At 31.9% G+C, this 22843-nt stretch overlaps 4 protein-coding genes and 1 non-coding gene across 8 annotated transcripts; 1 reads left to right on the forward strand and 4 right to left on the reverse strand.

Annotated features, from left to right (window-relative positions):
- Positions 1-977: 977 nt before the first annotated feature.
- Positions 978-2856, reverse strand: LOC105795282 (uncharacterized). 4 transcript variants are annotated; one of them, XM_012624839.2, is made up of 3 exons: positions 2694-2856; positions 1413-1614; positions 978-1322 (listed from the first exon to the last, which is right to left on the reverse strand). In XM_012624839.2, the coding sequence occupies exons 2-3, from the start codon at positions 1602-1604 to the stop codon at positions 1188-1190; spliced, it is 327 nt and encodes a 108-aa protein (XP_012480293.1). In that variant the 5' UTR covers positions 1605-1614; positions 2694-2856; the 3' UTR covers positions 978-1187. The 4 variants fall into 4 exon arrangements, with proteins under 4 accessions (XP_012480293.1, XP_052484663.1, XP_052484665.1 ...); XM_052628703.1 differs by having other exon boundaries at positions 2639-2798; XM_052628705.1 differs by having other exon boundaries at positions 1413-1619; positions 2639-2792.
- A 997-nt stretch (positions 2857-3853) lies between these two features.
- LOC105795283 (uncharacterized protein At4g06598) lies at positions 3854-8796 on the reverse strand. The gene is made up of 5 exons (XM_052628706.1): positions 8605-8796; positions 6573-7292; positions 5653-5732; positions 5426-5548; positions 3854-4486 (listed from the first exon to the last, which is right to left on the reverse strand). Exons 2-5 carry the CDS (start codon positions 7271-7273, stop codon positions 4278-4280), a joined length of 1113 nt encoding a protein of 370 aa, XP_052484666.1. The 5' UTR covers positions 7274-7292; positions 8605-8796; the 3' UTR covers positions 3854-4277.
- Positions 8797-13780: 4984 nt separating this feature from the next.
- On the reverse strand, positions 13781-13854 carry TRNAR-UCG (transfer RNA arginine (anticodon UCG)). Its single transcript has one exon. It is a non-coding gene; the product is annotated as a tRNA-Arg (tRNA).
- A 1763-nt stretch (positions 13855-15617) lies between these two features.
- On the forward strand, positions 15618-19851 carry LOC105795284 (MLO-like protein 4). The gene is made up of 15 exons (XM_012624842.2): positions 15618-16104; positions 16652-16709; positions 16810-17036; positions 17101-17217; positions 17430-17490; positions 17598-17689; positions 17817-17891; positions 18003-18088; positions 18204-18253; positions 18377-18417; positions 18511-18681; positions 18772-18807; positions 18888-18955; positions 19033-19093; positions 19213-19851. Exons 1-15 carry the CDS (start codon positions 15967-15969, stop codon positions 19639-19641), a joined length of 1710 nt encoding a protein of 569 aa, XP_012480296.1. The 5' UTR covers positions 15618-15966; the 3' UTR covers positions 19642-19851.
- A 1653-nt stretch (positions 19852-21504) lies between these two features.
- On the reverse strand, positions 21505-22237 carry LOC105795285 (ferredoxin). Its single transcript, XM_012624844.2, has one exon. The coding sequence runs from the start codon at positions 22166-22168 to the stop codon at positions 21731-21733; it is 438 nt and encodes a 145-aa protein (XP_012480298.1). The 5' UTR covers positions 22169-22237; the 3' UTR covers positions 21505-21730.
- Positions 22238-22843: the final 606 nt, after the last annotated feature.

A 22843-nucleotide genomic window follows, 5' to 3' on the forward strand; every position in this document is an offset into this window, starting at 1 on the left:
AATAAATGTATGTATTTATTTCGTTAAATGTATATAATTGAATCAAAATTAAAGTTTCATGAATTATAATTTAAATTTTAAGTATATAACTATATTAAATTAAAGTTCATGTATCAAATTACTAAAGTTAAAGTATAAATTTAACATTTATCCAAGAAAAGTTACAATATTGAACTGTAAATTCAAAAAGAGAATTTGATTTAATTCGGATAATAATTTTTATCTTGTAAACACTAAAATCGATTATTTTTGGATCCTACCTTAACCTATTAAAAAAAAGCTAAACTCCTTTTAAGTATTTCTAAAATGAATTAAATATTGGTTAACTTTTGTCATAATTGAAAAAATATATAGTCAATTATAATAAAAAAATTGGTTAACTTTTGTCATATCGTTAATTCTGTGAGATTGGCAGAATTAATTTAAAATATGGCACATTTTGACATACGAATAATTTAAAATAAAGATAAATATCAAAATTATACATTAATCTTGATTTAATGTATAATTTGATACATAAATTTTGGTTTAAAGCAATACTTTTATTGTAATTCAAATATATACATAAAATTTAGATTTGGATTCAATTGTAAACATTTAAAAGATAAAAATTAATTTATTTTATATCAGATAAATATAATCATTTGAGTACCCAATACGTAAATGTAAAATGATGGTGTATTAATAATGATGTTAATTGCTTGTGAAAATGGAATCAAATCAACATGTCACGTATAAAAATTACACAAAATCAAAGTTCATGTACAATATTACACGTTGGACCAAAGATTTTGAACTTTATCCCTTTAAAATATTTTATTTGTAGGTACGCTTATACCATTGTAACTTAAGCAGTTAAATTTAACCCAAGGCTCATTTTCGAGCTTTCGTGCTGCAGTCCGCTCTATAGAGCACTTCTACAAGCAAATTACTATATATAGGAGAACTACTCAATCACAAGAGCATAAAACATACAATTTCAAACATCAAAATCTTTTAAGAATCTATGATAAAAAAGGACTAAATCACCATGCATGAAAAACACAGAGTTCAATACAGTGTTATTTCGAGTTCACCATTTTTACTCCGATTATTTTCTTCAAACATAGAGAAAATATGTCGAAAAAACCCGAACAATCTCTACTAAAATAGAGGTTCAAAAACTTACTATTGTCGTCTTTATAAGGCTACTTAGTGGAGTCAGTTGCAGAAGCCAGTAGATGATTAATAACGATAGGGGGACGTAGAGCTCGGTGTTTGGCTTCGTTCTCTTTGCGTGCCTTGAACATTTCTTCTGTCTCAACCACAACCAATCTTTTCACCTACGCATAAAATGCCTCAGATAAAAATCCCTAAACTCGGAAAAGAAAACAAAAGGAAAAAAATCAGATAAGGGGTCTATATAGCAATACCTGCTGTAGCATTCCCCGGACGGTGGGAGTGTTCCAACGCATGACAGTGCGGTTACATTTACGTAACCTTAGTGCCTCTAAGGTGCGCCTATGAAGCCTTCGTGTGCCAGGAATTCCCCTCACAAGGGTTATATAGAGGTTCGGGCTCCATGCAACAGGAACACTTGCTTTGAACTTATTGAAAGCACTCATTTCTTCCTCACTGCACTAACCACAACAGAATTGATAATGACAGAGTTCCAATTTTAAATCACCATATAGAACATCATCACATTTGAAATACTTTGTATTTGCTTTAACCATTACAAGAAATCAATCATTTTTACTTAAACAAACAGATAACATTATCAATATCGTGATGAACTTCACAAATATCCCCTATGGTATTCATTAAACCCTAAACCCTTTTTTTTTGTAACCAAGGTATCCGCCACAAGTGGCAGTGAATAATCCCTTCGCTGAAGGTGCTCTTCGAAGAGATAAATGGTTGATCATGAAACATGACCCATTCCCATGAGCGGGGATTGATCCCTCGACCACATGGTTAAGGGATGACGTGAGCAACCACCATATCATAGTTCATGATTAACTCTAAACCCTATTTTAAACCATCATCACATTTGAAATATTTGGTATTTGCTTTAACCATTACAAGTAAATCAATCATTTTTACGTAAACAAATAGATAAGATAACCAATATCATGATGAACTTCACAAATATCCTCTACTGACTCTAGATCCTAAACCCTAAACCACTACATTTTTACTTAAACAAACAGATAAGATAATCAATATAATGATGAACTTCACAAAATATCCCCCTATGGTATTCATGAAAACCCTAGACCCTAAATACTAAACCTTAATCGAACCAAACAGGCCCTAATCCACATATATGTCATACATGAACCCTCCTCCAATCATAACCTTCTTAATTACCACACATCCATCTTTAACTTTTACATCTCCACTACGGTCATTCACTAACATTCATCAATACTGTAGTTTCTAAGCACCGAGTTCCGGGGTTTCAAGTAGCAGTGGCGTAGCAATGTCTCAATAGCAGGGACGCCGTCGTAAATAAGCACTTTAACCGAAAATAACAGACATAAACCAATAACTTTTAAAAAAATTCTCCTTAAACAGAGAGAGAGTAACAAGCAGTAGGATTGAAAACAGAAAATCAAATAAAGCAGAGTGATGCAGAGGCAGAAACCAGAATTACTCGAAATCTGATGACTCAAGTAGAAATCGATCTTCAATTAGGGTTTCAAGATAACCTTTATTTAATTTACTGGTCCGTCGGAAATTTGAAGGCAAGAGAGGGCTTGGGTGAGGCACCGCCGCACTGGAGGAGGAGGAGAGGAATGAAAAAGAGATTTAGTGTGGACCGGGAATTTTCAAAGGAAAATCTAGGGAAAAAAGTATGGGTTAATTCACCATTTGACCCCTAAATGATATTGTTTTTTTGCTTTGGTATTTAAAATTTTTTAGGTTTTATTTTAGAGAAATTATTTTATGGACCCTCCCACCACATCATCCATGATCTCTTTTCAATTATTTAATAATATTTCAGTAAATTTTTTTCATATAATTAACATATAATTTTGATAAATTTTTATTCTAATCCCCAAACCTTAAATCTTCATGTCGATAAAATAATTTATCCTCATTTTGACGTTCAACTATAATTTTCGTCCTATTTTAATTTAAAAAATTATTAACAAGATGTTTAGGTAAAAATGATAAAATAGTATGATCCAAGAATTAAATCACAACTCAAGTAAAAATAATTAATATATAGTTTTATTTGGATAAAACACTAAACCATTTCAGTACAAGTTAAAATTTATATAATTTATGATTTTATATTAAAATTTGGGTGAAGTTTTATTTCTTTTTATTTATATATTTAACAGGTTTATATATACAATTATATAACATATAATATAATGTGTATACTTAATAATAGAAAATGCCCATCATGACTTCGGGGTAAAAAATAATAAAGTATATTTTAATATTGTAGTATATGAATTTTTTTTTAGTAAAATTTCGACTACTATTATTAAAAAAACTTTAAATTTGATTTGACGATTATTAAATCGAACTCGAGTAATTAATCGAATCAAATTTAAACTTAAACGTTACAAAGTGATTCACAAGCTTAATCAAACTTCCCCTTTTTATTATATTGATGACCAACTCAAGCTTGGTCCCGAATTTCGAATTGAGCTCAAGCTCATATTGGCCAACTTGATTAAAATGAGAAAATTTGCATTTTTATCTCTTTTAAAAATTAAAAATTCAATTTACATCCTTTTAGCACAGAATTTTAGCTTTGATCCTCCGAAAACTTATAGCTCCATCTTCACTCTCCCAACACAAAATTCCCAATTTGCCCCTTAACAAGTGCTATGATATGTATATGGAAGGAAAGTAGAAGGAAGAAAAACATGGATTTTCATTAAAAGCATTGTACAAGAAATATTTTTTTTCCTACCATTTATGCATTTCATAAATAATGCACATCCAAACAACCTAAGGTGACTAACTCGAAAATGGAGGACATCACATTTCTGTATCATATTTAACCACTAATGAAACAGACAAGAGGGAGTTAAACACGGAACCTGTTCTTATGTTGTTGCTTTTTACCACCTCAGGTAAATCATATGCCCTGAAATCGGGTTTTTCTAGCAAGGACTTACCAGGTGCATATCGAAGATATTCATCGGTTGAAAGAACCGAAAAAGGGAAGAATAAAGACAAGAGGGAGGGGGAGGGGGTTACCAAGAACAGGATGAACTTGGCTTTATCAGAGCACTATGGAAAACATGGCAGTTCCGGCTAATTTTAAATGCTCAAATGCGGAGTGGACCAGTTACAGGAGTACTACCAGAATTGGCATCTTTATTATTAAGAGAGAGGTTTGCAAATTGAGAATCGAGATCTCTACTGCTAGAGCGTCGATGGGTAGATGATAGCTGCTGTTGTTGTTGCGGTTGATTTTGCTGCTGTTGATACAAGGCTCGTAGCCTACTGAGCTCCCTCTCCAATACTTCCTGCTCAACTGTATCACAGTGATTGCATAATTTAGATTTTAATCGATTAAAATAATTATTGTTAATCACAAGACAGATCAATACTGGTCCCCTAGACACATCGGCAGTTTTCTACATAGTTATCATGCTTTCGGAATATCCAATGCATTGTCAAGGAACCCCGGCTCCAAGACACAAGGCATGGACCGCAACATCCTATTTTCCCCCTAAAAACGAAAGAAACACAAATAAATGTGGCTCAACCGTCAGTCAATACCTAGCTAGACACCTTCCTTACTAAGTACAGCAAGATATTTCTACGTTTTATTAGTGTAACAAACAAAATCGTGACCAAAGAAACCGGCATCGTCTTGTAAAGATTTCGCTGTATGTTTTCTTCCTTCTTACCAACCATTTTAGAACATGACAAGAATCTTCACTTTGTCTTACCAACACTCTCTAACCATCTCAAACCCAAATCTCCAGTCATTTTTTTGGTCAAAGTTCCTCTCACCTATGCTAAATTTTCTTTACAAGCAACTTAATCAGCAACCTATGGATTATAAAAGGGAAAAGGTAACATTTAGTCCGTGAACTTAACAACTTTACCCAACTTGGTCCTTGAATTCCTTTTTTTGGTCAGCATTAGTCCTAAAACTTGGCAACTTTTCCCAATTTTGATCCCTGTGATGATATGGCATTCTAATATTAGGTGATGATGTGGCATAATATCAGAGTGCCGCATCATCACAGAGACCAAAACTGGGAAAAGTTGCTAAGTTCAAGAACTAAATGTTGCTTTATCCCATTATAAAATTTGAAAGGGATCTATCACCCCAATGATTCAAATACATATAGGTCCAAACTACAGACTAATTATAAAGGTAGATAAGAAGTTAATATGCAATATGTAATTCAGAAAAACAGCATAAAATCGTAGAATTAGAGTTCATAGGTTAGACACATACAATGTTTGATAGCTTTCTCCTGAGCTAAACCCTCTAAGCGTTGCTTAAGAGCTTTGTTCTCCATGCTAAGAATAAGATTCTGCTGGTTGAGAAATTCAAGCTCAGCTGAAACTTCAGATCCTTCTGCCTGTTAATAAGAAACACATGTAGCACTTCATAGTAAAGCGTACTGTTTTGTAACTTCAAGTCAATTTTAAAACGCTTCTATTTGGATTTTGGATTAATACTTGCCTGCAAAGCTTGTACATTTCTTTCTAGCTCAGCTATGTACTGAAGTTTACGCACCCTTGACCGTTGCGCAAATTGCCTGCAATGGACAGTAACAAAGTACTCAAATATAATACTTTCTACCAATGTAGAGCATGCGCATTGGCACAATAAACCATATATGAATTTTAATAAGAAAAATCCAAGAACCATGCAGCAAAAAATAGATCAGAGTCGCAAGTTAATAAAAAAAAATATCAACTGAATAAACAGCAGTTGCAACTAAGTAAGAAATTTGAAGAAGAAAAAAAAAGAATGAAATTGATATGTGATTCCATTTAGAAACAAAAGAAAACATAACAATATCTACTAGTATTATCCTTTTTTTTATTTTTGTATGCAGGAGGAACCTACGAAACAGACTAAAGACAAGCACCAGCATGCTCCATAACATGATAACCAAAGGGAAACCAGAATCAAATATGTCTGTTCTGTGGCTGAAATTTTCCAGCCAAAGAACCAGAGGTACAACAAGGCCAAAAATGCATACAACTAGTAGAAAGTGAATGCAACCACAAGAAAACTCCAAGCAATGCAATCCTGCTGAGCAGCTCCAGCTAGAATCATTTCCTAATCCCATTGCAAATTAATTGACATTTGACAAGCACCTTCTCAATTTGATCATTATAAGCAAAAAATTAATTAATTACTAACAAGTTGCAATATTAGCAACAGTATAAGCAATTGCAAGCATTCCTTGAGCTCATAAAATGTAACTTGTAAAAGATATTGCTAATAGTGTGAGATTTGGATCAAAGTATGCACATGCAGAAAGTAACAAACAGGATCACACAACCAGGAACTTTATATATTCATCATGTTGCTTCGACATAATAATTCCATAACCCCAACAATTGGAACAATAAGATAGGCAACTCACTGCTTGGCACGTTTACTATCGCCATCACATGTAGAAGATTTAGTGTGAGAATTATCCTTTTTCTCAGAAGAAGCTTTTGCATCAGGAGGAGGAGATTCAGCAGAATCTTGTTTTTCACTTGCAGTTGAGAGAGCACCCTCTAGTTCTCGTGGTGCACATGATGATCCTAAACTCTGAAGAAAGGTATTTTCTCTGAGAGAAGGAAGCCTGCTTGGATGAGTCATAACATTCAAAGATGAATCCCATGCTCTATTTTGCTTTACCAAGTTCACATCACTGTAGAGAGAGGAAAGCCTAGCATCTTGAGATGCCCAAGATGGTGTGTTAATCATATTTTGATATCTGAACTCATCTTGAGCTGCATAATCTAGGTTAGGAGAATTAGATGCATCAATATATGCAAAAGAATCACTTGAAGAACGTCGATGACCTCCTCTGCGCACAGGAGTCTCTGGTTCATTAAGGAGATCGTCAAGCCAAGAAGGCTGTTCCTCCATTCGTAGGCTTTCAGAGGAAGTGCGTTGGTGATGTGTATTTCCTTCTCTAGGCTTTTGAACTGCTTTTGACCCAATAACACTGTTGGGGACATAATCAGTATATGCTGGGGAAACAGTGGGAAATGGACTTTTCGGAGGAAGTAAAGCATGCTTTCCAGAAACCATAAAGTTCCTTATGTTTGTTGAACCCTTAGAATTTGCCATGGCCAAGAACCTCCCCTTCCTGCAGAGAGCGTAGGAGAGACAAATCACAAAATTAATTAGTCATGAAAGGAACAAAGGCAAACATGAAGGTCCCACGAAAAGGACAAAAAAAAGAAAAAGAAAACTGCAGTGACATTTTCACAAACCAAGAGACTATAAGCCCTCCATTCAACGAGGAAATCAGATCACATATTGGTATCATGTATCAAACGTACTGTTACATAACATATCAGGTACGAAACTTAAAAATATCCATGTCCTGAAGACAGAATATGCAAAGCAGAGAAACCATGCAAAAAAGAACACCATGAATACTATTAGAAATCTCCCTATCTCCATGGAATACCCTTGTCATCAATGCCTATTTTATTGAGTGGTAAGGAGCTCAATGCACTCCGGGTTCCGACCTGACTCGATCCCGAATTTAGTTGGGACCTAATATATCAAGCACTGGGGTCTCAAACCAAAAAATAAAAATAAAAAATACCCTTGTCGATGTGTAAATTATATTCAGATCCTGTTCAAAAGTATTCACTGTTCTCATAGCACTGTAGCAAAGACCAATTTACCAAAAAAAAGCGTACTTTCATCAGGAAGTAAACTCTTAATTTGCACGGCCCAAAATCAATTATAAAAAGCATTAAAATAAAAACAACATATAAAGAAAAAATATCACCACAAATGCATATCCTCCCCATTGAAATAGCCGCAGATAATACAGCAAACAGATCAAGACAATCCTCACAAAAAAACCTCTAAACATTAACAGTATAATTCGTTGCCTTAAATGACACTCTTCAATTTATTCCAAAAAACTTGAAAAAAATTCAAAAACAAAAAACAAAATCTCTCTATATTAACTTAGAATAACGTTTCGGGCACTATTTATAGCTTCTCATTCTGAACATTAAAAGAAAATCAATTAAATTGTGTTCTAAAATAAATATAATAATAAATGACAAATAACGTTAGCTAAAACTAAGTGAAAATCCAAATACTGAAAACTCTTGATTCTTTCGATTTTCCACGATTCCTCAGCAACCAAAAGCATCATAATATCAATATGAATAAATATGAAATTATTAAAAAAAGGAAAGAAAAGGCCTAAGAACTGAGATTAGGTATTAAAAAATGGAAATCATACAATGTAAGAGATGAACAAAAAAACTAAAAATATATATATTCGAAGATTTAGCAGAGGAAGATTGATTTCTTGAAGTTAAGAAGAAGAAAAAAGGAAAACAAAAACAAATAAAAGATTATTTTATGTTAAATATCAAAAATTACAACAACAACAACAAAAATCACAACAACAAAAATGAAGAACTTACCTTTCAGAAATTGAAGAACTGAGATTTGAAATCCAATGTTTCTAAATCGAAAGCTAATTATTTCCTACTATTTTTTTCCCTTCTTTTTAAAGTTTTTTTTCTTTCTTTTTTGAAGGCGTTTTCTCCCTTACTCTGTACTTTTATTTCTATTTCCCCCCCTCTCTCTCTCTGCGTTGAAGACTGGGAGTGGGAATCAGGGACTATACTAAAAAACATAAAATCTGAAACAAATTAGAAAAAAAGATATATTTTACATTTTACCCCCTTTAAAATACTAATATTATATACTAGCCCTGGCGAATTCTTTTAATTTTAAAATGTTTGTTAATGATTTTGTCTTTAGTTTTTACATACTTCTAAATTGTACAATTTTGGTCTAATTATGTTTTAGTCCTTATATTAAACTAAAATTTACAGTTTAGTCTTTTTTCTCTTTTGTTAACATATGTTTTACATTTTACTTTTACTATGTTATTAGTAGGTCCGAGCTTATAGCACCATTAGTTGATGACGTTAAAGTGATGAGGTATTTTTAAAATAACCTTAAACATTTAGCTAAAATGTAAATAATTTTATCGGTTTAATAAAAAATACTGCTTTTTTCACTTCAACGACAATAACTAATGATTTTATCAATTTAGTAGTGGGTTAAATTGTGTCAAACTAAAATAGAATGATAAAATATCGAATTTAAGCATAATAAAGAGGATAAAATCATAATTAGATCATAATATTTATATAATTATGTGATTATATAAATTATGATATTTCTTTTAACTCATCCTAATTGCTGTAATCGGGGAAGAAGCCAGATTCTTTTTCTTCAAGAGTAGATTTTTAAAAGGTCTGAATGTAATTTTATCATCGTGTTAACTTACAATTTTATAATTTATAGATAATTTATAGATAGATTAAATTAATATTTCATAATTTTGAAACGGCCTAATTTTAGTTATAAATTTTAGGGCAAAACATAATTTTACTTTTACGTTAAGTTACAAATTTATAATATTTATTTCACCGTTTTAAGGCCAAGGTCCTTACGTACCCCCAAAATCGTTGCTGGATACGATTATGGCATTTTATTAATTTGTTGTATAAGAAAAGATGTTATTATATTTTATACCCTTAAGTCACAATTTAGCCTCTAAAATTTCTATTGTCTCGCAATGGTATTTAAATTGTTATTTTCGTCTTAGTTTACTTTTTTAAAATATTACCAATAAAAACGTGACATATGGTGCATTCTTATTGGATATTAAAATGAAATTACCAGTTCAATTTTCTCATAAATAATGGAATTATAAATTAATATATGGAAAAATTACACTTTGACATTTTAAAATGAAAAACAAATATTTTTAATCTTTTAAAATGATAAAATTATATTTTGATCTCTCAAAATTGTTATTTTTTAAAATATGTCATAAATTCTTATACTTTTCATAAATTTGGAATTTAGTCCTACTTTTCAAATTTTAAAACTCAAATCTAACTATTAACAATGTTAAAATTATTTCGTTAAATTCGTGTTTCATTATAACGTCATTTTTAATTACATTGCTATCTATTGAGTTTTTTTTTTTAATTTCAAAAGGTCATGTCAACAAATTTTAACAAAAAACTATCAGTGTTAACAATTGGACTCGAATTTTAAAATCTGAAATGTAGAGGGACCAAATTTTTAAAAATAAAAGTATAAGAACCGAATTCCAATTTTATAAGAAGTACAGGGGCCTATTGCATATTTTAACCTTATTTAGGGGGGTGTTCGAGAAAAAGGTTGGATTTAGTCAATAATGAGTTGGGAAGTGAGTTTATTACACGTAAAGTGAATGGGCAATGCGGTGCAACTTGTTTTTAAATCATTATTAATATATCAATGCGTGATGAAAATAAAAGTGTCACCAAAAATAAAACAAAGGAGAGATGAAAGAAAGTGCACAAAGGAAGAAAGCCAACCAAACTCCAACAACATAAAAAAAAAGCACACAAAGGGACAATAATTTTCGGGTAAATTCGGTGTAAGGTTACTAAACTATTAGTAAGTTTATGTTTTAGTCATTCAACTTCAAAAAGTTATAAAATGATCATTGAATTATTCAGAAGTTTTCATTTAAGTCACTGAACTATTTGAAAGTTTTTATTCAAGTTATTGGACTGTTAAGCTTTTTTGTTAAAGCCTGGTTGGTGAGCTCCAAGCAACGATTCGATAACCAGTATAGTGAATTAGTGCCCATCAATGAGTAGAATAACATACCTTGGATCCAAATTGATCTGACAGTTAGTGTCGGAGATTGGAGAAAAAAATTGTTTGAATTTTGGTTCCTAAACTGATGTTGTTCAAAGTTATTTCATTAAAAAAAGGTGAATTGTAGAAGAGAATAGAGAATAGAAATGAGAGCTATCGGTTGGTGCAGGCGGTGCGAATAAAAGAGGTCATATAATAACGATTGCAACAATTGAGTGACTTAAATGTAAACTTTCGAATAGTTTAATGACCATTTTGTAACTTTTTAAAGTTGGGTGACCAAAACGTAAACAAACAAATAGTTTGGTGACATTAGGAGTAGTTTATCCCAAGTACATATATTTATATCAAAAGGAAATTGCAATTTTAAATGAAAAAAAGAAAAAAAAGCTTATATTTTAAAATGAAAATACAATATTAAAAAATAAAATAAAATAAAATATTAAACCGGTTAAATCTTCTATTTTCAATTTAATTGATTTAACCGATTCAACCAATTGATTTAATAAATTACTCGATGTAAAAATGTTAAGTACGGTAACCGTCAACTTCTTAATATAGTGATGAGATATTACGTTGTATGGCAAGAAAATTAGTTAACATACCTTCCTGGTTACAATTTCGATATTGAGTAAATTGGTTCCTTTAAAAAATTAAAGTATTTTAATCATTGTCAATTTCAAAAGTGAGGACAATTAATCAAAACGTTAATGTTTTTATGAATTGTACGTAATTTTGATTGATATAATAATAAACTTAGCCCTTAAAAATTACATATTCTATCAATCTAATCTCGATTTAATAAAATTAACCCGCAACAATTTTCATTTTTTTGTCAAATTAGTCCTGATTTAACGAATTTATCCTGCAACATTTACACGAGAATGCGTAAACTTTGAGGTACCAATCAAAATTATGTACAATTGATGGAAAAAATAACATCACAATTAATTATCGTTAGTTGCTCGCTTTCGAAATAGATATGGATTAAATTGATCTGATTTTTTTGAGGAATTAATTTTCTCAAAATAAAAATTAAGAAGAATCGAAGAGATCTTTAGATTTAATCGAAGCCTAATATAATTACAATATATTGGCAGGTTTCAAACAAACAAAAAAATTGCAATTTAAAAATTTCCCATAAAATTTCCATTATACCTTATAAAATTTTAAAAAATTAATTATGCCCCTCAAAAATTTAAAAGTTCTAATTAAGCCTTCCAAAAGTTTTAAAAATTTTAATTGAACCTTCCGAATTTTTAAAATTTTCTCATCAATCTTATTAATTTTTAATTAAACCCCAAATTTTAAAAATTCCTATTAAATCCCTAATTACTTTTTTATAAAATTTAAGTAAATCCCCAAAATTTACTGATGGTCCACCTACCATTCCATTACTAGCAATTTTCCCCATGCTTTTTATTCTTTCATTGATATTTAAATATTTTATTATTTTTGGTAACCCATTCTTTAATTGATATTTCAAGCAAATAAATAAAAATAAAAAAGGTTAAAACCTTATTCTGCAACAAGTTGCAAGCCACAAGATATACTAAACTAGGGAAGAGATCTGACTCTCACTATAACTTTTTACAACCCCACTACTTGCTACTTTTCTCTTTTTAATCCATAATTTATGTTTAATATTAGGTCCATTTCAGCTATTAGACCATGTACTTTGCCTAAGTTCTAGATTTGGTATATGTACTTTAATTTAATCAATTTTAGTCCCTATACTTTTTGAATTGGTCAATTTTAGTCCCCAGACTTTTTGAATTTTGAAGTTTTAGTCCTGACCAAACAATATAATGGTTAAATTCTGCTATTATACTTAAAGTTGTAGATTTAGTGCATGTTCTTCAACTGGATCATTATTAGTTACTATATTTTTCAAATTTCAAAATTTTAGTCTTAATGCAAACGACAGTCGTTAAATCTATTGACTATTTTTTTTGTGAGTAATATTTCGTCTCATCAAAATTTGAAAAATAGCATAACTTAGTTTAAAGAATTTAATGCCTACCAATTTAGGGGTGAGCATTCGATCGAGTCGAGTAAAAATATTTCGAGTAGTCGAGTTGACGAATTTTATTTTAGTAGCTGAACTCAATTTGACTAACCAGCAACACACCCCCTCAACTATTTCATATATTAAATACTCAGTCCATCTAAACTTGTTTAAAAGTTGGGTTAAGCCATCAATATCTAAAAGTTTATCCAAAATTATCGATTTTTTCAATTTGATTTAACCGATTTATGAATCAATTGATTTTATACCTCTAATCGAACCGATTCTTTAATTGATTTTCAGTTCAGTCAATCCATCAAATAACACAATAGAGCAGAAAATACTACAGTTATCCAAAAGTAAGTAATATATGGTGGAGACAAGAAGGCAAGCACTTTCAATACAGAAAACAACATATGGTTTGCTTGCCCTACAAACATTAAATGCCAATCTATTCATTCGTGTACAAAATTTGGTTTGTCATATGGATGGAAAAAGTGTGTAAATAAAGAGGAGAGAAAGGGAAATATGAAAACAACATTTCATCTACAGTTTCACTGTCACAAGCAATAACATTAGAAAATCGGGTTTGGTTGGTTTTGAATATATATGGACATTAACCTCATTATATGTTCTTATCATATATGTTATTTTTTAATATAATGTCTAGAATTACCCATAGTCCATCTTAATCCTTAAATAGGAGAATAACGTGTTTTAGTGCACTCAGACTCATGACATCCTACATTAGCAACAATATCGATGCTAATCAAATTAAGACTCAATCGAGATATAGAGTTTTGGTTTTATGTTGTTAATGAAGACATAGGTTGGAAACTAAAACAAAAACCCAAGTCCAAACAATATATTAAAAAAGCAGCAGATTTGGGCCTGGAAATAAATAACCAAAAAAGTAGCGACCACAGTGGGAGTCGAACCCACGACCTTCTGATCCGAAGTCAGACGCGCTAATCCACTGCGCTATGCGGTCTTGAATGGGTCATATGATGATCATAGATATATTTCATGGTTATACATTTTGACGTGTTTGTAGATCTACTTTGATACCCACTGTTCAATTTGGTACATGAACTTAACAACTAAAAATATTTTTGTCCCTAAATTTAGATTCTGTTAAGATTTGATGATGTGACCAATTTTTTGAGATATAATTGGATTGATCGGTTGAACTAATTGGACCAAGCATAGACCAGCATACTGATCAAAACAAGGGGTTGAACCAATTGAATCGGAAACTATTCGAAACTAGTAAAAATCAAAAACTGAGACAAAAACCAATAGTTAAATAGGTTGAACCAATTTAATAATTTTTTAAAAAGAATTTCTATGAAATTTTAATTATTGTTGGTCTAGCAATTAAACCGATCAAACCGATTGAATCGAGAACAATCTAGTCAATTCAGCTATTGATCCAATTATTAAAACACTATGTGACATTTTAGGATTGTATCATGTCATCACATGAAATTTTATATAATCTTTTAAATATTTCAAGCGATGATGTGACACAATCGTAATGTGCCACGTCATCAAATTTTATACATTTTAAGTTTAAGGACCAAAATAAATCCAATTGTCAAATTAAGGTACGTGGATAAAAAAATTATTATATTTAATAATTTAATCAAAATTTATATAATTAACCCAACTGAGTTAATTTAATAATAATGACCACCAACCAATATTTTGAGGTTCAGGGCATAGGTCGGCTGAGCTGCTCTAGCTGTAATATTTTGTTCTGCAAAGACATTGTTTTTAGTTGTAAAAATAAGCATTTATGACCATAAAAATATCTATAAGTATTTATTTTATTGTCAAAAATATGATCTCTTTATGTTTTTTTTAGGGCAAATGACCAAAAAAAGTCATTTTTTTTCAAAAATTATCGAAATGGGTCAATTATTTAATTATTTATCGGAATGGTCAATTTTCGGTGAAATTGCGTCTACGTCAGCGCGATGTTAGGGTATGTGCCAGGAAATATAATTAATTTTAAGCATTCTATCAAAAATTAAAAGGGTAAGTCCACAAAATTACTAAAATATAAGAGTTGATAGTAGAATTTGGTCATATTTTAACAACTTATTAAATTTTGTTCAATAATTGTCTTTTATGGTATCAATTAATAAACTTTTTTGGATCATGTGGTCTGCTTTGTAATTCTCCCCCAAAAAAGAATAATTAAATTTTGTACCTGAATTAATATTTATAATTTTATATTAATCAAGGACCTTGAGAAATTATTATTTATTAAAAAACAAATAATAATTTCCATTCTCAGATTCTACAGAAATATGCATGCATGAGCTTTATTATTTGTTTTGCCAGATCTTCAAGGTCAAATTCTAAGAAAGGTCCTTATATTATATATTTTTGACAAATTTAGTCTTTTTCATTATAATTTAATCATTTTAGTCCTTTAATTTTTGAAACGTGTATTTTCAATCTTAAAGTCAACCTTTTCTGTTAATTTAGTCCAATAATTTGACAAAGTTAAGCAAAAAAAAAAAGGATAAAAATAGAGAAAGTAAAACAGTTAAAAAAACATAATATAAGGACTTTCTATACAATTTTACCAAACCTCAATTATTTTTTGCCAACCAATTATATAATATATAAATAATGGATCTTCATAGCTCAAAAAGCACCCAGAACAGTTAAAAAAAAAAAAAACAGACTTTCATCCTCCCATGTGAGTAGGTTGGATTTGGTGAAGCATCAAAAAAAAGAAGGAAGATTATTAAATTTTTTTTATTAGAATCGATTTTCAATGCAAAACGAAAGTGAGTCTGTTTGCAAATTCACAAACAACGACAAATCAATAATCATTAAACTAATTGTTCATGAACACTTCCCATGTTCTCTCTCTCTCAATCTAAATGACCATTTTAAACAAATAAAAAAAGTTTCAATTTTTCCCTTCAATCCCCATTGTTTAATCTCTTTACTACAAACCCCCATTTCCTTGTTTCCTGGATCTTTCGTGTTTTTTTTTGCCAACTGGGTTCTTTATTTTCTCTCTAAAGCTTTCTTTTTTTATAACAATGGCGTTAACATGAAGTGAGAAAGTTAAGGTTTTTCAATGGAAGAAAACATGGGGAAGATGATGATGGAAGGAAGGTCTTTAGCTGAGACTCCCACTTATACTGTTGCTACTGTTATTACAGTATTGGTTTTTGTTTGCTTTTTGGTTGAACGCTCCATTTATAGATTTGGAAAGGTAAGTAGCTCTGGGAAAATGAAAGTTTTGTTGTTTTGGTTCATTTAAAGGTAGCTATAGATTTATATGATATGTTTGGTTTCTGGGAAAATGTGGAAAACATGATAGAAACTCTGGTTTTGAATGCCGACTGTTGAACTACTCCATTGTTTAGCTTAAATGAATTAAATCTTTTCTTGCTCTGGAGAAATCATGGAGGCCAGAGTCGTATTTTGCCATTGTACATCAGTACAAGGCATACGTGATATTCACGTCTCATTGTTTAATTATTTTATCACATATATCAGCTTTTAACAATACAACTGGATCAAAATTTTAACTTAAAGTATCAATTTTCTATTTGATATAAGGATTAATTTACTCATTTTTAAGTAGAAGGTGCAAAATGCAATCCGACTACTAGCACAGGCCTCCATAGTGAATTTGGTTCTTTTCTCTTTTGTTTCATTTTCTATTTTATGTGCATTGACTTAATGAAACATATACAGAAACATGACTTTTAGTAATTTGGTTTATTTTATCTGAATTTGATTCTTATTCTGTATAGTGGTTAAAGAAAACAAGGCGAAAAGCTTTATTTGCTTCATTGGAGAAGATTAAGGAAGGTGAGTAAGTAGTTCATCGAGGTCGGGGTCATTTCGGTTGATCATGGAAGCATTGTTCATATTATGATTTTTGAGTAATTTGGTTCTTTCTTCATGTTAGAGTTGATGTTGCTCGGTCTTATATCGTTGTTGTTAGCACAATGGGCGCGATGGATCTCGGAGATTTGTGTAGATTCATCTCTTTTCTCTAGCCGGTTCTATACATGCTCCGAGATGGATTATGACATGAAATACAACATGTTTCTTGAAAGTACTTCGTCTTTCCCGAATGAGAGTGTCGTTCCTCCGAAAGGACTAAATACTCTTGCATCACATCAATGTGGCGAGGTAAAATCACTGCTCGTTTTAGTGTCATTGAATTAGTAGTCTTACCGATAACGGTTGAATACAGGGTCGTGAACCGTTTGTGTCATTTGAAGGCCTTGAGCAACTTCACCGGTTTTTATTCGTTCTTGGTATCACTCATGTCCTCTATAGTTGTCTAGCAGTTGGCCTGGCTATGAGCAAGGTACGGTACAGTCTCTATCTTTCTAATAACCTGAGATCCAATCGAATTCTGCATGAAAGTTGAACATCACCATGGTCTTGTGTAGCTCGATTTAGATGACTTTTTTGTTAGTTTTGTTGATTTGCATTGTGTATTTATTGCTTATATTGTATGAAATGATGTCCCCTGTATCGGAAAAGTGGTTAATGATGTTGCATTCTGCATCGATGCAGATTTATAGCTGGAGAAAATGGGAAAACCAAGCCAACTCCATAGCTGATGGGAATTTACAAGGTATGTAATGAAATGATGATAAACAAGGCCTAATGGCCGTTCCTCGAAACTAGTTTTCGTTTGATCATCGGTACTTTTTTTCCGATTACGACTTCCCTTCTGCGTAGCAAAGAGAAACAAAGTGATGAGGCGACAAACTACCTTTGTTTTCCATCACACATCTCATCCATGGAGCAGGAGTCGGATTCTCATTTGGATGGTGATTCCCATTCTCGATGTTTTCATCTTTAAATCGCGTTTGCATGCTCGTTAGATTATCTCTTATATCTCCCGATATCGTTTCGTTTCAGTCTTTTAGTTATTGATTTCGTGGTTTGTGCGTACAGCTTTGCTTCCTACGGCAGTTTAAGAGCTCTATAAGGAAATCCGATTATCTCGCACTACGTCTCGGTTTCATTACTGTGGGTTATTTATGTTCCCTTCATTACCTATGTTGCTTACTTTCTCAGTTTACCATTCGCCGAGCTTGTTATAACTATATATTCTCATTTTTGTGCCTATTGACTTTTCAGAAGCACAAGCTACCATTGTCGTATGATTTCCATAAGTATATGGTTCGAAGCATGGAAGACGAGTTTCATGGCATGCTCGGTATTAGGTATGTGCTCATACAAATTGGATTTCTACTGGATCGTATTTTGCTTGCTATGTCTCGATGCCGGTTATTTATTTTGATACAAATCAATGTAATCGAATTGTGTTTCGGTTTGCAGCTGGGCGCTTTGGGGATATGCAATAATTTGCATCTTTGTGAACATTCATGGTAACAATACTTCCTTCTTGTTTCTTTGTATATATGTTTCGGTTTTACTTCCTGAATCAAATAATAGAAAAAAAAACGGCCATTCTTTGTGATTTCGGTTTTACTTTGCCTTATGTGCTTCAGGATTGAATATTTACTTCTGGCTATCTTTCATCCCTGCCATTGTAAGTACTTACCGAATCAAACCCGAAATTTGTTCTCGGAGAAAACGATGGAAATGAGACTATGTCTTACAAATTTATTTCAAATGTTCGAAGCTTGTGATGTTAGTCGGGACGAAACTTCAGCATGTTGTTTCCTCATTAGCACTCGAGATCAAGGAACAAACCGGTCCACCCACTGGAGCGCAAGTAAAACCACGAGACGATTTGTTTTGGTTCGGGAAACCGGATATATTACTCAGGTTGATTCAGTTCATCATTTTTCAGGTAAGACCCTACGCTTTACATATTATGTCTTGTGTATGATTCGGATTAGTATCGATATCCGGTTTTATTCCTCGTTTTTTGTTCATGCAGAATGCCTTTGAGATGGCCACCTTTCTTTGGTCATTGGTAAGCTTTATGTTCTAGCCCGTTTTCGTTTAGACTATGAATAGATCGTTTGCTAATTTTCGTATTCTCGATTTGTCTAGTGGGGATTCGAGCAAAGATCGTGCTTTATGAAAAACCATCTTATGATAGTCCTCCGATTGACTTCGGGGTACGTTTTAGAGATTCAATAGGAAACTTTAATAAACATTTTCGACTATAATGTGATTTCGATTTTCGTAAATGCAGGGTTCTCGTTCAATTCTGGTGTAGCTATAGCACGGTGCCTTTGAATGTAATCGTCACACAGGTTCAGAAAACTTTACTTTTTCATCACATTGCATAGCTCTCTTCTTCGTGTTATCTTGCCCAAACCCGACGAGTATGCATACCCAACATCGTAACTTTCGATATATGCATGTTTTTCAGATGGGATCACGATGTAAGAAAGCCTTAGTTGCCGAAAGCGTACGGGAATCACTTCATAGTTGGCGTAAAAGAGTGAAACAGAAGTCCAAACGTGAATCCGTACACTCACACACCGCGAGATCCGTGTGTTCGCTCGAATCAATCATCGATGATGAAAGGGACGAAATCACCGTCGGGACTTTATCGAGAAGTTCGTCCATGGAATCGTTGAATCAAGTAACGATAACGTCTTCGGAACAGGCTGCGGCCATTCTCGGGACGTCCAATGCCGCACAAGATGCGGTCTCGTCGAGGGTGGAGGAGTACTTATCGGAGTCTATAAATATTACTACATCACAGCCATTGCCCATTGATGAAGAAGAAGATAATCAAGGCACTGCTGAAGAAACAAAAGTTGACACTCTATACGACTTGTTTCAAAGAACCTGAATTAATTTAAAAAGGTTTAATTATGCTCTCAGTCCCTGTACGAAATTGTGCTTAAAGTACAGGAACTGGGAGTGTAATTAGACCGTGTAAGAATATTTATTTTCTTAGCACCTTCTTTAACATAATTGTAACCTTAAATTTAGCCTTTAGATGAAAGCCATATAAAAAACGACTTTTTTCCCAAATTTAACGGAGGAATTTACTTGAAAAGTCTCTCTATTATGGTAACTTGATCAAATTAGTCCCTTCACTGTATTTCTCATTAGAGGTGTTCATGGGCCGGGCCGGGCCGAGGAAAAAAGCATAAGCCTGGGCCTGGCCCGGCCCGGGAAAATCATAAGCCCGGGCACGGCCCGGCCCATTTTTTTAATAAATATTAAAATTTTATTTTAAAAATATTTTAAAATAAAAAAAATTTAAAAAAGTATTTAAAAAATATTTTAAAATTAAAAAAAGTATTTTAAAAATATTTTTAAAATTAAAAAATTAAAAATATTTATTATATCGGGCCGGGCCGGGACCGGGCCAAAAAAGTTATGCCTGAGGCCCGGCCCGTTTTCTAAACGGGCCTCGTTTTTTACCCAAGTCCATTTTTTGGGCCTATATTTTTACCCAAACCCTCACATATTTCGGGCGGGCTATCGGGCCGGGCCGGGCCGCCCCGGCCCATGAGCACCTCTATTTCTCATTGGTTTTTTGTCTCATTATAATTAATCTGTGAAACTAATGAACAAACATAATTTTGGTGATGAAAGTGTTGTCCCTCCGAATCACAAGTCAGGTTTGTCTTTTTTTTTTTAAAATTTAAATTGAATAAATTTATTCAATTCGAAAAAAATTTAGATTAAATTAAAATGATAAAATAAAAACCATCAATTCGATTAATTCGAATTTTTTTACTCAATTCAATCGAATGCTTGCAAAACCCTTAATCCTAGTAAAAATGACTATAGACTTAGCCTAATAGTTTTGGAGGTTTTAATGGACCAGATCCGGTCTAGGCATAATATTACAGATCCACTAATTTTTGTATAGTTAGCTCAAACACATTTTAGGCCCACTCATTTTTTTTAAAATTCTTATTTTTAATTTAATATTTAATATTGTTTCATTTATTAAAATTTTATATACATTTATCTTAACATTTTCTAAGGTTTACATTATACAAATTAAATTTTTATGTGTTTAAAATTACAAAATATATAAAAATAACATGATATTTAATATATATAAATTTGTATACAATATATATCTATTTAAATATATTTACAAATATTAAATGAATAATATTAAATAAATTTCAAATATAAAATATTCATGCACAAATTAATACAAAATGCTGCTGTGAAAGTTTATTATAATTTATTATATATTTTTAATATTATTCATACATCATGCTATCAAAATCAAACGCGATCAATACGAATCAAAATTTTAATTGAAATTAAACGCAATAAATACGAATTAAAATTTTAATAGATGCAAAAAAGAAAATTGTTCATTAGGTGCACCTTGCTCCTCGTACGAATATTGGACCACTAGTCGACACAAACCCTTGTGATTCACTTTGGTTATTTAATTTGTATTGTTTTATTTAAATATAGTTAAATATTTATTATATTTATTATAATTTTTTCTTTTATATTGAGTTTTAATTTATGTCAAATTTTAAGTTTTTTATATTTAAATAAAGTTATTAATATTTATTTATAATTTTATCTAATTAAATATATCATAATTTTATGGGTTGTAGTTATCTAATTAAAAGTTATTAAAATTTAAAAATTGAAAATATATAAAATTTAATTCAACCGTTTAATCGGTTTGTAGCTATTTTCATTTGGAGAGAGAGATGTAAGAAAATTAGGGTTAACAACAATGTTGATTTATTACCACTACAAATGAAGAAAAAGCCTTAAAAAATAAAGCATGAAATGCCATTACAAATGAACTCATTAAAGGCTCCCACAAACAGGGACATGAACATCATCCCTCCGACCAAACTGAACAAACATAAATCAAACAGACAGGAAAAAGATGATTAAATCTTGGTCTAGTTGATGATTATATTATATAGTATCATATATAATCAAGCGGTAAGCTGTTCCTCCTTGTGGGTCTCAATAACAACATCACTCTGAGGGTAAGCAACACAAGTGAGGACAAAACCTGCAGCAATCTGGTCATCATCAAGGAAATTACCGTCGGATTGATCGACGGAGCCTTGCTTAATCATTCCGGCACACGAAGAACAAGACCCAGCCCTACACGAGAACGGAAGATCAATGCCTTCTTCCTCAGCTTGGTCAACGATGTAAACGTCGTCGGGGCACACGAATTCCTGGGGTCCTTCGGGTGTTAACAGTGTCACTTTGAATGCAGCCATGGTGAGACGGCCATTTCGTTGGGGTTTTAGCCCGAAAAGAGATTGGTTGAAAGGAAGGGAGTTTAGGGTTTTCGGCACCGGATGGCCGCGGAGGAAAGAGGTGGTGGCTACGGCGGTGGAGAGGGAAGCTGTGGAGGCCATTTTTTTAGTGGAATTTTGAGGGTTTCAATTCAAAGGCTAAAATGGCTATGGCAGTGGTAGCTTTGCAAGGGGTGTTGATAACGGGGGAAGCTGTGGTTTAGGATGAAGTATCAAGTGGCATCGAGTGGATGCTTGTTCGCCACGTGGCTAATCTGCATGGCTTGCATTATCTATCTTTATTTTTTTTCTTATCATCCACCACATACGAATCATCTTATTTCATTGGTGAACGTGGTCGCCACAATCCTCCCATGATACCTTTTTTTACTGTAGATGTAAAACTTTGGATTGAATTTTAAATTGGTACGAGTATTATTGTCAATGTCGAAGGACGTAGATTTAAGTATTATATTGAAGCATATTATCTTTCTATTTATAGATTAGGGAGGAGCTATTGGTACTTCTAGGCAATATGTTAAAAAGAGAGATATGATCATAAACTATAATGAGATTATTTAGAAAAATACTTTATTTGTATTTTTTATAAATTTTATATTATTAATATTTTAATAATCTAATATCACATTTCATGTTTTATTCATGTGAATTATTCATGGTCAAATTTGGTATAAATTAAAAATTTTAACCATTTGTTTTATGTAAAAATTAAATATATATTAATATAGATAATATTTTAGGTCGATGTAATAGAAATATCGGACCGATTAAAAATTT

Source organism: Gossypium raimondii, chromosome 3 (assembly GCF_025698545.1).
Source record: "Gossypium raimondii isolate GPD5lz chromosome 3, ASM2569854v1, whole genome shotgun sequence".
NCBI classification, from domain to species: domain Eukaryota; kingdom Viridiplantae; phylum Streptophyta; class Magnoliopsida; order Malvales; family Malvaceae; genus Gossypium; species Gossypium raimondii.

Bases quoted from the DNA above. Each gene is read 5' to 3' on its own strand.
- LOC105795284 (XM_012624842.2), top strand. From the start codon at position 15,967: ATGGAAGAAAACATGGGGAAGATGATGATGGAAGGAAGGTCTTTAGCT. The intron at 18,682-18,771 runs GTAAGACCCTAC...TTGTTCATGCAG, and splicing joins TTCAGTTCATCATTTTTCAG to AATGCCTTTGAGATGGCCAC. The intron at 19,094-19,212 runs GTTCAGAAAACT...CATGTTTTTCAG, and splicing joins TGAATGTAATCGTCACACAG to ATGGGATCACGATGTAAGAA.
- LOC105795282 (XM_012624839.2), bottom strand. From the start codon at position 1,604: ATGAGTGCTTTCAATAAGTTCAAAGCAAGTGTTCCTGTTGCATGGAGC. The intron at 1,323-1,412 runs GTATTGCTATAT...TTTTATGCGTAG, and splicing joins TCCGGGGAATGCTACAGCAG to GTGAAAAGATTGGTTGTGGT.
- LOC105795285 (XM_012624844.2), bottom strand. From the start codon at position 22,168: ATGGCCTCCACAGCTTCCCTCTCCACCGCCGTAGCCACCACCTCTTTC.
- LOC105795283 (XM_052628706.1), bottom strand. From the start codon at position 7,273: ATGGCAAATTCTAAGGGTTCAACAAACATAAGGAACTTTATGGTTTCT. The intron at 5,733-6,572 runs GTGAGTTGCCTA...TGTCCATTGCAG, and splicing joins GATAGTAAACGTGCCAAGCA to GCAATTTGCGCAACGGTCAA. The intron at 5,549-5,652 runs GTATTAATCCAA...ATTAACAGGCAG, and splicing joins TGTACAAGCTTTGCAGGCAA to AAGGATCTGAAGTTTCAGCT.